At 45.9% G+C, this 13,154-nt stretch overlaps 1 protein-coding gene across 3 annotated transcripts in view; it reads right to left on the minus strand.

The window, feature by feature from the left end:
* BICDL1 (BICD family like cargo adaptor 1) overlaps nucleotides 1-13,154 on the minus strand; it is a 57,847-nt gene that overhangs the window by 17,812 nt on the left and 26,881 nt on the right. For all 3 annotated transcript variants that reach the window (XR_010307917.1, XR_010307918.1, XM_064169072.1), the window contains exons 3-8: nucleotides 8,929-9,045; nucleotides 6,809-6,955; nucleotides 5,622-5,801; nucleotides 4,708-4,926; nucleotides 3,483-3,626; nucleotides 947-1,077 (exon numbers count right to left, since the gene is read on the minus strand). Coding sequence is in view for 1 of the 3 variants with exons in the window: in XM_064169072.1 (XP_064025142.1) it covers nucleotides 947-1,077; nucleotides 3,483-3,626; nucleotides 4,708-4,926; nucleotides 5,622-5,801; nucleotides 6,809-6,955; nucleotides 8,929-9,045 (938 nt within the window). In the remaining 2 variants the exon portion in view is untranslated. The remainder of the gene's footprint in view (nucleotides 1-946; nucleotides 1,078-3,482; nucleotides 3,627-4,707; nucleotides 4,927-5,621; nucleotides 5,802-6,808; nucleotides 6,956-8,928; nucleotides 9,046-13,154) is intronic.

The raw sequence follows: 13,154 nt of genomic DNA on the forward strand, positions 1-13,154 counted from the left end.
ACGGCGGCAGCACGTTGCCATAGCCACAGCGGAACCAACAACCCACATGCACTGAAAATGTCAGAACCACCTCTCTGCACCCAGCAGTGCAGCTGGGGTGCTCCTGATTTTTGCCAACAGATGGAGGTGTTACAGAGGAGAGCAATGGGATTTTGGTAGTTGGCTACCCAGACAGGAGCAGTGTGGATGATCAGGTCTTTTAAAAGGTGAAGGGATTGAACATGCTGATTTAGCTTGCAGCATCCTCAGAGGTGCAACACTCTTGTGCTCCTCCTCTTGCTGAGGGTTTGAGTAACAGTCTTTTCCACAAAGAGATGGGCTGCTGGTGTCTTGGCCCATCTGCTTATTGAAGAGGTTATCAGATACACCCTTTCTATCTAGAGCACAGCTGGGGGTGAATGTCTCTGGTCCCCTCCTCAAGAAGAAGAGTGCTCAGGGCAGTGTGGCAAGCCCAAGCAGAGAGCTGGGGAGACAGGGAATGGGGTAACACAGGTCTATGAGCAGGATGGGGAAAAAAAGTAGTCAAAGACTGGAGACCCTGAAAGAGGAAATGAGAGCAAGTATCCAGAGAAATAATTTAGGGAAGAAGTCCAAGCAGGGCAGGAAAGCACAGCCGAGTGTCTGGAAGAGCAAAAGAAGTATGACAGATGAGGCAGACCTGCCATTCTGCTTCCTTGTTGTGATTCAGACCAACACTAGGGATGGTGCAAACATAGTTCAAGGTGTCCTCCTGAATGAATGTCCCCAGTCCTGACATGAGGCAGCTCTGGAAATTGCCCTGCTCCCAAGCAGCTGGTAGTATTTCCCAATGCTAGCAAAGCCCAGACTCAATCCACTGCTTTGCAAGAGTTACTGAAATTTGTGGAAAAACCAGTCCTGGAGACCTCTCCTGCTAAGGTCTTCCATAACTGCTAACCCAGCCTGTCTGGCTGTTCAGACCACTTACTTGGCAATGGCCTCATCTCGGTCCCTGATGGCTTGCAGGAGCCGTTCACTTGCCTCCTTGTCTTCAGCAGCACCTCGCAGTCGATCCCGTTCCTCCTTCAGCGTTGTCATTTCCACACTCAGCAGTGTGACCTGTGGGCACAGGAAGAGCATGAACCCAGGGTTGCTCAGACAAATTCATCATGAGTCAGGGGGAAAAAAAGCCACATGGGCCAACCTGGAGGCTGAGCTCCCCTGCTTGTCAGAGAAACTGTGTCTGCTGGGAGGTTGCTGGTGCAAGCTCAGCCCAGTGAGCTAGCAGTGCTGGTTTGAGCATGACAGGTCACCAGGATGGCCTCAGTAACGTGCAGCAACTGTGTATGGAAAGCTGTGCAGCCATGCAAGGCAGGACGCACCTGCAACTTTGCTGTCACTGTGGTATCAGTGCTGAAATATTGCCCCTCTCCAAGCAGTTTGTCTTGTGCATACATCCCCTGATTCTTACTGCTGTATTCTGATCTTTCCAGGGTTAAATTATTGTAATCATCATTTAGCAGCAAATAAGATTTTTTTTTGGCAGGGGGCTGTTATGTTTCTTGAAGTAGTATGAAGCTGAAGACAAAGGATGTGAAAATTCACTTTCATGCTGTGCAAGGTGTTACTGGCAGATCTTGCAATTACACTTAGACTTTAAAATATGTGCAGAGTCTTATAACAGTCTGAGAAATGATCTATCATTATGGTCCTGTGCAGAGTGAGTTAACAGGGTGTGAAATCATGCAAGGATTGCGTTAGCACAGCTTTGCAATATTTCATACACGTTTAATTTCTTTGTCTAGGGCACACACATGCTTTGTTACGCTACTCCGCCACCTGGAAATCCTTCCAGCATTTGAGCCATCTCCTGTCACTAAATGCAGCTCAGCAGTGCTTGAATCCTCAAAGAAATCTTTAAATAGAGGGCAGGCAGTCAAAAAGGGTTCATCACATCAAGGGCGTGGGAGGATCTGCCGTTAGCGTGGCATAGCTGGGTCGAGGCGGGAGGAGGGTGTGAGCGCGCCCTGTCTGTGCTGAGGCTCCCCACCCTGTGCTTGGGCTGCCAGGGAACTGGGGAGCTCTGCCCGAGCTGTGCCCTCCTGCAGCCCAGGGCAGGGTGCACCTCAAAGCAGGGACATGATAGAGAGCAGTGGTAGGAGCTATGTGAAAGCCCTTCTGCTGCAATCCCACAGAACAGTGGAACAAGATGTTCAAAAACCTGCATTTGGAGACAGGTCTGGGATTTTAGCTGTGTTTATCTGTTTCAGGTAAGAATGGGATACCACAGAGGAAGGAAACAGACAAGGCAGAAAGTGTGACACTACTGTCCCATGCAGGACTGTGGCAGAGCTCATGTCTCACTAGGGGCCCAAGTTTGAGCCCTTGAAGATGTCTCTTTTATTTGCCACACCGCTGAGAGCAGCAGTCCTCACATAAGGACAGGTTCTAGAGCTGCTCCCTCATTGTAGTCTGCCTCTGATTAAGCACTTTGCCAACAAGACTACTTCCCATCCTCATGTACATGCAGCCATTACTGCCAGGAGTTACGTAATGATGCTCTCACTCTTTTTACTTTGACCACATGGTAGAGGGGTAGCTGCACAAGGCTGTCAGACCCCAGGTTGTGCTGACTTTCTCAACAGGGATGTGTTTTCTCTCCTTCAAAGGGGTATGGAAAAAGGATGATATTAGCACTGCTGGCAAGACCAGGCAAGGGTGTAAATCTCCTTCCCTGCTCCAATGCAGGTGGTCTTGAATCATCAGCTGTACTAAAGCCTGCTTCTGCTACAGCCTCCAACATTTGAAGGCATGTCCCATGGAGATAGGGATTGCAGAACATCTCGAGTGCCTTTTCTCCATTTGCTGCTGTTGGCATAAGACCTGAGACACAGATGATCTAGTGCAGATGCAGTGTGATTCTGTGCTTTGGATGGGGTGTTGGTTTCAGCACTGGATCACTTGTTGCTGTTGAGATTTCTTAGCCTGTCCTGGGTTGCTGCCTGGTGCCAGGCTTGCCATGGTCAAGATTTTCTAGGTGTGCATCTATGAGAGTTTTGTGATGCTGCTGCAGAAGGGGCAAACCTTGCACCATGCACAGCAGAGCAGCACTTTTTTGTCTATGCCGTGGCTGCATACACCCTTCACGAGGTCTTAGTGCAAGCAAGACAGGTCAGGCTAGATACCTACGGGTTTCCAGTACTCCATATCAAGCAGTCTTGTACTTTGGGGTCTTTTGCTAAAGACAATTTAAGCAAGACAAGTTGTCTGAAAAGCAAATTGCAGTAAAGGTTTAAAAGAAGTTTGGTTGCTTGAGATGATGTCTGAGATAGGTCATAGACAACTTGTCAAAAACTCTGGTCGTAAATGCACAATGCCTTTACTCTGAGTTTAACAGTGTCTCCACCATCCAACCGTAACTGGTTTTGGCCCAAATCCTCCTGGATTATTTATCATGTTGATCTCTTCTACGGAAGGTATGTCTTGGAGGATGAACACTGGTGTTACAAGTGGGAATTGCTAACCTGGCTGTGCAGTCGCTGCAGCTCCTCCAAACTCTGCCTCAGTTTCCCCCGTTCTCCATCCATTAATTCCCTCAGGGCTCGTGAATCCTCACTTGTTCTCCTGATCTGCTCTTCTAAGGTGTCATCGTCACTTCGTCGGGAGCTCTGAGAGGGGGAGAGAAATCTCTTGCTCAGCTTTCACTTTTAAAAAGACAATTGCATTTATCTGTTACTGGTTTTGGGTGGAGGGGTACTTGACAAGGAAGAAGAAAAGCTGGATGTGACTTTGGTTGAGTTTCAGATTTGTTTCCATGTGTGTCCAGTGGCAACAAGTTTGGCCAAAGGCAGTGCTCTACACATGATGAAAAGAGCATAGAGTGGCTCTTACCTGAGCATAAATCACATTTACAGAGACCACTTGAATGCCTACAGTCTCCATATTTCTGGACCTTTTGCAGGACTCTCTTATTTAACAAATACAACCTCATCTCTATCCTCAGCCTTCTTACCAGCTGCTACAGGTACTAGAATGAGGAGGGTGAGCACTCCCATGCAGGTCTGCAGCAAATTCCTCACCATGGCTCTTCAAACAAGCAATGCTGGGTGGCAGTGCAACCAGCTTGTGGGTGATGGAAATAGGCCTGATTTGAGCCACTGCAAAATTTGAGATGTTTTGTTGTAATTCTGAACTCCTGTGGATGCTATCCTCTCCTGCCCAGCATCATCAGGACCATACCTCACTGACACCAGCTTGTACCAGCAAAACAGCTGCCAATGGGTTTAACCCTGGCAGCCATGTCAAGACATTTGCACCTGTATGCCACCATTCAGAGGGGCAGAACCCACCCACTCCAGGGTTACAATGTTTTTGTGATACTGTCACTAATACAACCCACTTGGGAAAGTCCTAAGAGGCACTGCAGTACAGCTACACTGACACTCTTCCTGGAAATTCCAGAGAAAGCTTCCTCTCAGTAATGACGCACAATGTCTCCCAATCCAGTGATTGCTGCACGAACTTGAAGCTGGACCACTGCAAGCTGTAACCCCATGAGCTGGCTTGGCTCTTAGCTGGCCTTTTGAGACACAAGGAGCAGGCTGTGCAGTCTGACAGTCCATCTTCATAAGCCACAGAGGTTTCCTTGGAATTTGGGGACTTTAGGATCTTGCAGAAATCTGCAGCAAGCTCTGTCACCTGGGCAAAGGGACATGCACAAGCCAAGGCCTCTCTGTGCTACCAACTTACCGTGGAGTCTGCCCCATCCAGCACATTTTGTATCAGTCTTTTCAGCTCACTGAGAGCTGCCCGCAGACTACCAGCTGGGACATCTTTGGCTGATGAGGTTTCTGAAGACTCATCCATGGAGGAGTCTGTAGAGACTGCTGAGTCTGCGCTGTCATTTCCTCTGAGGTGGGAGCAGAGGTACCGCACTTGGCAATATGCTTCCCAGAGCTGCAGCCTCAGCTAGAATAAGAAAGCTTGGCATTAGCCTGGGACATTGAGACCATGGAGATCCTCCTTCTATGGTGAAGTGAGGCATGTGATTGTCAGGCCTCAAAAATACTTGTCTAGCTTGCTATGTGGTTTTGAAATGGATATAGAGATATCGCAGGCAGAGAATGGTGCTCAATGGCACAATGTCCACCTGGGGACCAGTGCCAAGTGGCGTCCCTCAGGGGTCAGTGCTGGGACCAGTGCTGTTTAACATCTTTGTCAGTGATACAAACAGAGGAATCGAGTGCACCCTCAGCAACTTTGCAGATTGACACCAAGCTGTGTGGCACAGTCAGCTTGCTAGAGAGCAGGGATCCATCCAGAGGGACCTGGACAGGTTGGAGAACTGTGCCCAGGCCAACCTCATGAAATTCAACAGGGGCAAGTGCACCTGGGTTGGTGCAATCCCAAGCACAAATCCAGGTGGGGTGGGGAATGGCTGAGAGCAGCCCTAAGGAAAAGGACCTGGTGGGGTCTGGGCTGATGAAAAGCTCAGCATGAGCCAGCAGTGTGAGTGCAGCCCAGACAGCTCTTTCATATGGTCAAAAGAGTCTTAATATCAGAGCTGAGACCGTTCTTGGTTCAGTTCTAATCAGATCAAAAGCATTAAATTCCCTCTTTCCCTGGGGCTGGTGACAGAGGTTCAGGGGCCAGAGGGCAAATACCTGTTCTCGTTCTTGTTCCAGCTCCTCTGCCTCCATGCTCTGCTCTATTTCAGATAGCAGGGATGTGCTGGTTGTGTTGAAGTTTTGGAGACTTCTCTCCTCACTGAGCTCTTCCACCTTGCCTTGCAGCTGCCGGTAGGACAGCCGCACCTCCTGGAGCTCCAGCTGGCTTTGGTGCAGCTTGAGATGAAAATCAGACAATTTGTCAAAGATGCAGGGGGAAAAAAAAATAGTGGAGGTGATATAGACAGGATTAATCTCTTTCTTTGGGAAGGAACTGATAGGGAGGAATGGGTGTCACAAAGGGTTTCCAGCCAGGAGGAAAGTACTCTTGGCTGATATTGCTATTTATTGGAGCTTAATAATCTCTAAATGTCATTAGACATTGTTTAGACTCCAGAATATCCTGAGAGATAAAAATAGCAGGTTAATCAGCACTAAAATGAGAAACATTGTGAAGGAGTTGGGACTCAGGTCGAAAAAATAGCTTAAAACAACACATCAGGAAATTAATCCAGAATGAAAAGTAATACAGACATGTTTGGGTTTTTTTAAATCTCACCACATAGATAACTACAAATATATATACATATTTTTAAAGGAAAAAAAAGATTGAGGGCTGTTTTGGAGAGCTGAGCATCCAGGGGTCATCAACCCACAGAAGAGAAATGGAAAAATCTTCCTCTCTGCTAAGATGCCTGAAGCCACAGAGGTGCCACATTGTTCTCCAGGGGGTGGTTTGGTGACACCCAGCTGCAAACATCATGGGACTTGTCAGGAAACCATATGAGTTATGAGGCCAGATACTACCCTTGGGGATATCAGGGTCTAAAGAAACTCATTTTGAAGCCAAATCTACTCTTAATTTTTTAAGTAAAATATGCTGCAACCAGAGCTCTCTGCTTCCTTTTACATTTATCTTATTTCCCCAGCACCCTGTCCCACTCTCTTGGTCAGATCTCCCTCTCAAGCTACTCTTTGCTATTAAGATGCTGCACTGTGGCTCCTGTTACCTGTCTCTATGTGGAACACCCAAGGCCTTGCTTGTTGCCATGCTTACAAGAGCCTTTTTTCCTTTGCAGTCATTTTGTCTCCCAGTTCCTGATTATATTCCTGGTCAATTTTAACCTAAACCACATCTTCTACTTGATTTCCCACTTCTTCCCTGCCCGTTGCTGCCTCCTCACCTGCAAATCCTTGTCATGGCTTTGTCTCTCCAGAATGAGGACTCGGTCTTGCAGCTCCTCCACAGTTCCCTGGAGCAAGTCATTCTCCTCCATCATGGCACTAAGGCGATGCTCCAGCTCCCGCTTCCTGTCCGTCAGCATTTTGATCTATGGAGGAAAGAGAGGTGGTGTTGGACCCCATGCTTTCCAGAGGAAAAATGAAACAGCAAAAAGCAACATTATGCATGTAAATATTCTGTACCTGTGTGAGAGAACCTGTATCTCTGTGTGATGTTTAAACCTTAGAAAAGATCTGAGTGGAAAGTCCTCCTTCCCTAGGTTGCAGGGGCAGCTCCAAAGGGACCGGGTGTGCATTGGTGGGAGGCCAGGGAGCAGGCAGAAATGTCCAAATGGATTAAGGAGAGACCATTCCTGCCCACCACCTGTTTGCCCAACTCTGCAAATTTTAAGGTTCTTTTTAGCTACTTTCCCTGGCTGGTCCCTGACTGAACATGGTGGCACTTTCTCCTATATGTCTGCTGGAGACCACAGGATAAGCCTGCGGGACCCTGCTCCCCGCAAGGCTGTGCCACAGCACTGCCCATACACTTTTCTTAATTGCTGCTTGTTCACCAGGTCCTCACCAGGGATTTTTTTTTTCCTCTTTTCACTCATGAAGACTTCTGTGCCATGCTTATTTTTAGTTTTCCAGTGATTGGTTGCCTTTAAAATTGGTTCATTTCTTTCAGTCATCAAGGGCAGTGATTTCAGGTGAGGACGGACAATGTGCCAAGTAAAACCTCTGTGATTCAGTTAGCTGGGAACAGTGCACAGGATGAATCAGCATTAGCCAAGGTCACTTCTTGTTTAGCCAAGAAAATGGAGCCTTTTCCCAGTTTAGTATACACAGGACCTCTGGGGATTGGGTATCCCATTTACCAGTCCAGTATAACCTTAAGTGTTCCCTAGGGTCTGCTTTTAATTCATAGACCATAAACAAATTGCTTTCTTGGTCTCTTTGGGACCTTGTCTCTTTGTTGCTACTCACGCTGCTGGAAAGATTTGGCTGCATGAAGGAATATCAGCAAAGTGTGTCCAACTTGCTATTTCTAAAGGGATAAAGGCTGCTGTAGGTATTAGAAAGCTGCTTTTAGGTGACTAATGGTTTCTAAGGCATCTCTTCCCACCACCATCATGATTTCCGTGGGTAGGAGAAAAGGGGTGCCAGAAAAATAAAAGGTATAATACCAAACCAGTAATGAACACCCTGTGAATGACCCTGTAATAGAAAAAGCATTGCTCTGCTGTGGGCCCTGTGCCCTGGGAAGGGCACTGAGGAAAGGAATCTGGAAAGCAAAAACCAGGAAGGCAGTGAGGAGGCAAGGTGAAGCATGCACAGTGACAGGCATGCATGAAAACAGCAACAGATACACAGGCAAAACCCTTTGGAGCCTCTATACTTACTTCAAGGACCTGCTGCTCCACACCGAGGGGAAGGGAAGAAAAGGCGAGGGACCAGCAGGGAGCAGGTGGGAGCAGGAGAAAAGAAGAAATGGAGAGATTTTAGGAAAAGCTCTTCCAAACAGCTTATAATTAAAATGTGATTGGGTAGTAGAGCTGAACGTCTTCTACCCATCCACTTCTTGCCTACATGGTCCTTGATAATCCCAGACAGGGAAAGGAAGGGAAAAGAAAGGAAGGTAGTATCATTCCTGCTAACACACCAGAGCAAGGCCTCCTTGCTTTGCTGTGTATGTGGCTCAGAAGCAGGAGAGGATTTCTGCTTTGCAAGCATGAGAAACTGAAAAAATACCCTTGCAGACCTTCCCAACATGCCTTGGAGTTTCGTTGGTGCTGGACAACAGCCCTACAAGGTACAGCCATGATTTAGCTCCTGTAAGATCCCTCTCATATGTTTATTTTGCATGTGTGTTTGTGGTCAAGGCAGCAGTGGAAGCTAGGCCTGTGCCACACCAGCCAGCTTTGGGTTGCAACAGAAATTCTCACTTTGCCCCAAAGCTTTCATCCTCTCTTTGTTTCCTCCAAGCAGCAGGTTTTGTTTACTCAGTTCAGAAGGGTTCATACTAGAAATTCAAGCAGCCCTAGCCCCTTGTGAAGGAGACGGAGCACAGGTGACTCACCTCGGCCTGGAGGCTCTCCAGCCGCACGATGTGTTGGCTGCTAGAGGAGTTCTTCTCCCGAAAGTCCTCCCGGAGGGTGTGGACCTGCAGGGAGAGCTGCCGTTCCACCTCGGATGCCTGCAAGGAGACACCAGCTGCCATTACCCCAGGGGCTCCTTCAGTAGACAGTTACCTCCTCCTGCCTATGGGAAGATCTGCCCTGATGCGACTTCCCCACAAGTCCTAGCTTTGGCAGAAACTTTGAAACCTGCATAGGCTGGGTGAGGGAAAAACTCATCCTGGACAGACAATGAGGAGAGCAGCCATTTAGACCATGCTGATTTGGGGCAGCCAAAAGGACACAGCCCATAACTTTCTTCCATTGTGAGATAGCATGAGGACTCCCGTGCCCTACAGGGGATTTAGTTTCCCTCAAAAATAGTTGCCTGATCCGGGCTGAGGAGACCAGGACACTCACAAATGCAGGGGGGAGGCAATCTTCTTTGACCTCAGGAAACACTGCTATTAAATGTACACTTTCAAAATCTCTGAACGTCTTTGACATAGCTCTGGGAAAAAAAGAAGTGCTCCTTGCCTCTGGTTTCTGGCTCCTGTCAGGGCCAGATGGAGAAGCATCCACTCCACCTGACTGTCAGTGCTGGATCGCTGGGCTTGGCCCTCTTTCCTGTTTTGGAGGAGGGATGTCCCATATCTACAGGGTGTTTTGAGGACAGTGGAAGGGTCACTGCTACCTGCAGGATCTAGGCTGCAGACAGCCTGTATCAGTGACAGCTTAGATGTGTTAACTACTCTCCAGACAGCTTTATGGCTGGTTTTTACACAGTGAACACACTTGTTTAGGCTTGTAAGAGAACATAAGGTTTTTATGACAAATCCCTAATGAGAAAGCACAAATGGATGGTTTTCTATTTAATTAGCTTCCATCAGGATCCATAACACTTAGGCACAGACCTCTCTTGGGCAGATTAGCTGGAAGTGAATAGATCCCCCTCAAGATGCAGCACTGCTGTCCTGCTTGGGGCACAGGTACAGCCCATATGTCCAAAACCAAATGCTGTTAGCAGCCACAACACTTTAGACAGACAGGTGAGATGGGACAGAAGGATAGAGGCACCCGGCAGCTGTGGGCAGGTTTGGGTGTGCAACACTACATCTGGCAAATGTGGGTCAGGATTTGACACTGGGTGCACAAGGCTGCAATGGCTTTGCTCTAGTACCATGTAGCCTGAAGAATGAGCATGCAGACCCAGCCTGAGCTGTCCACAAAGGCAATGCTAACCCCTTTTAAAACTCGCTCCTTACTTTGCAGTCTGCAGTGTAATAATCCAAATCAGAATCAAGAGGTAAAGACTGTTCTACCTCCATCAAGTGGAGGAAAACGTGGTTGCCCTAACACTACTTGTATGTAGGGACAGCAGAAGACAGAAATGCATTCACCAAAATCAGCCAGGCTCAGACAACTGGTCTCTAGAATGATAAACAGTTTCCAACAATAAGAAATAATCTTGTCTAGCAGTTGGTTTTTAGTTCCCTTCTTATCCTGGATTAGCATAAGTGATCATTTTCCCTCCTCTAAAGCCTCACATCAGAGGCCTCTAAGTACCACCCTCACCTCATTTATTTAATAAAGCCTCCTTGCACAGGCAAAGCACACAAAATATAATGATGGCACAGCACTATAGGAAGGAGGTGGTTATTTTTCTTCCCTTAAGCAGCTATAGATTTAAAAGCATCCTCAGTAGCTGTTAATTGATGACACTAAAGAAGATGGATGGATTGTGCCTTTTTTGAATGATTCACTTGCTTTTGTAAAGACTGCTGAAACAACTTGGTGATAAAATACCGCACAGGAGCTATCAAAGATAAAAAAAGCACTAGATGAAAAGCACCAAAGGATTTATGCCTGCAAGATACTGACCACACTCCTAAGGAGCACAAGTGGTACTAGATGAGATGACACATCAGTATTTGGTAGGTAACCATACAACATAATTTATGTGCTAGAACAGTTCTATGTGCAGAAAGCATAAATGTACAATACAGCAGTAAGAAACAAGGGAGTGTTAATGGCATTGAAAAAATTTCCTGGTACGACAATATACAGCTGCTGTGCCTAGTTCTGGTCCCCATGCTGAGACTGGAGCAGGTGAAGGGATTGGTTGCAAGAGTGATTCAGATAGTGGAAAGTCTGTTATATGAAAGGAGACTAAAAAAGGATGGCTTATTTTATCTTCTGCAATGAATGCTGAGAGAGGACTCCCTATAAATAAATCACGGATAAGCACACAGAAGGGAGAAGCACTATTTAAGCAGTAGCACAGTTTTGGCAGAAAAAAAATGATGTGAATAAACTGGATAAGAGTATATTAAGGCTGAGAACAGGAAAATTTCTACATTTCCAAGGATCTGCAGTGGAATTCTTCCTCCTGCACCATTACAGTGGGAGAAATGGTGGCCAAAATTAATTTTGTGAAGGAGGTAGATCACTTTATCATGTAGTTTCTTTCTGAGGGGTGCCTACGACAGAAGGGAGATGAATTGACCTCAAAGGTCCTTTCTGGTACTAGACTGCAAGGTTTGTATTCACCAGCTTTAAATCATCACCTGGAACTTATCTACCTGCTGCTCAGCTTACACACTCACACATCTTATTCCTGCCGTTACAGCCCACCATGGAGGGAAAAAAGGATCCACTTACCACTAGCATTTGGGGCCCTAAAGCAGACAAGATGTTACAGTGTCATATCAGTGTACATCACTCACACCCTATGTATCTCATGCAGTAAAATAAAAAGAATACCTTCTTTAGGCTCATACAGAGCAGAATACTCTCTCTGGCCAGCCATTTAACAGAAGAAAACAAAAATTTCTGTGTTATTATGTGTTTCCCACCATTTCCTTCTAAATAGGAAATGGCTGATACCTTTGCAAGGAGGACAAAGCCCTCTAAACTGAACTCTAGTCACAGAACCCCCCCTTTTATGCTACTTTTGTTTCAGAGGTTATAAAAACTACTGCTGAACTACCCTTTCTAATTGATTATCAAAATCTAGATATTTAACATACATTTGATTTATTTGATGGACAGACACTTCGACAGCGTCCAGTATTTGCCAGGCTCTATGGCAAATATGGTGTCTATTTGCCATACCTGTGTGTTTTAAACCATGAGCCAACTACTGATTACTTCTAACATCCTCTTAAGGTTACATCAGAAGATGTAACCTTCTATCCACATTCTCCTTTTTCTTCTCATATAAGCTGTGGCTTTTGTTGAACTGAAATGAGTTTCTTCTGCCTCAGCCACTTTGGGCCTACTCTCACTATGCAAACTGTAGTGCTTTCTCTTACCACCAGTGTTTTCCTAAACATTGAAAGCCAAAACCTTTTCTGGTTACATCCATCATTTAAACAATGCATTGATTTTGCTAGAGAGAAGTAATATTCTTTGCAGAAAGGCAGACATCTATCGCCCAATATCATAGCTTTGTTCTGTAGTTAAGAAAGAATTAATTTCCTGGGTATAGACAAATTAGCCAACACAGCCACCAGGCAAAGTTTGAAACATATCTGCAAACGCACAGACATCAATGCACAATTACATTGATTCAATCAACTGTGAGATTTGTTTTCTGGACTTCAGGCGAGGTTTAGATGAGATTTGGGCAGTGAAAGAAGCAAGGAAGCGCAGGAGGACATTTTGGACTCTGTTCTAATTAAGTGCCTTTTGTTTTTTTTTCATTGCAAACCCGATGAAGTTTCTCTTGTGATTAAATCTGAAGTGCTAAAAAGTGCACAGAACTGTGTAGGTATCTGGCAGGAAAACACGGTTTATGAGTTACAACAACCCCACGAGATTTAACATCTGGAATATATGAGTGATAAATAAATACAGTAAATGCAAATAAATTGGAGTACTGAGGCTTCAGTGAAGAGAGACCTCTGAAATGCCTGGGATAGATTGTGAGAAATAAATGGCCTGTAGCTTAGTCTCCTCCAAAGAAAACACTCTTTTGGGGGAAGATTTGCTAAATAAAACTAGCTGCATATAAAATACCCAGCTATAAGTCATGCCAGAAAGGAAAGTAGAACGGATAAAGTTTAATAGACTGTAGCTGCACAAAGAAACCAACGTTTCCATATGATTTACTTCTACAAACAAGATGATTCAAATTTAACAATGAATATTGGAGATTTTCTTGCCTAAATAGAAACAGGAGTCCTAA

Source organism: Pogoniulus pusillus, chromosome 30, assembly GCF_015220805.1.
Source record: "Pogoniulus pusillus isolate bPogPus1 chromosome 30, bPogPus1.pri, whole genome shotgun sequence".
Taxonomy (NCBI): Eukaryota; Metazoa; Chordata; class Aves; order Piciformes; family Lybiidae; genus Pogoniulus; species Pogoniulus pusillus.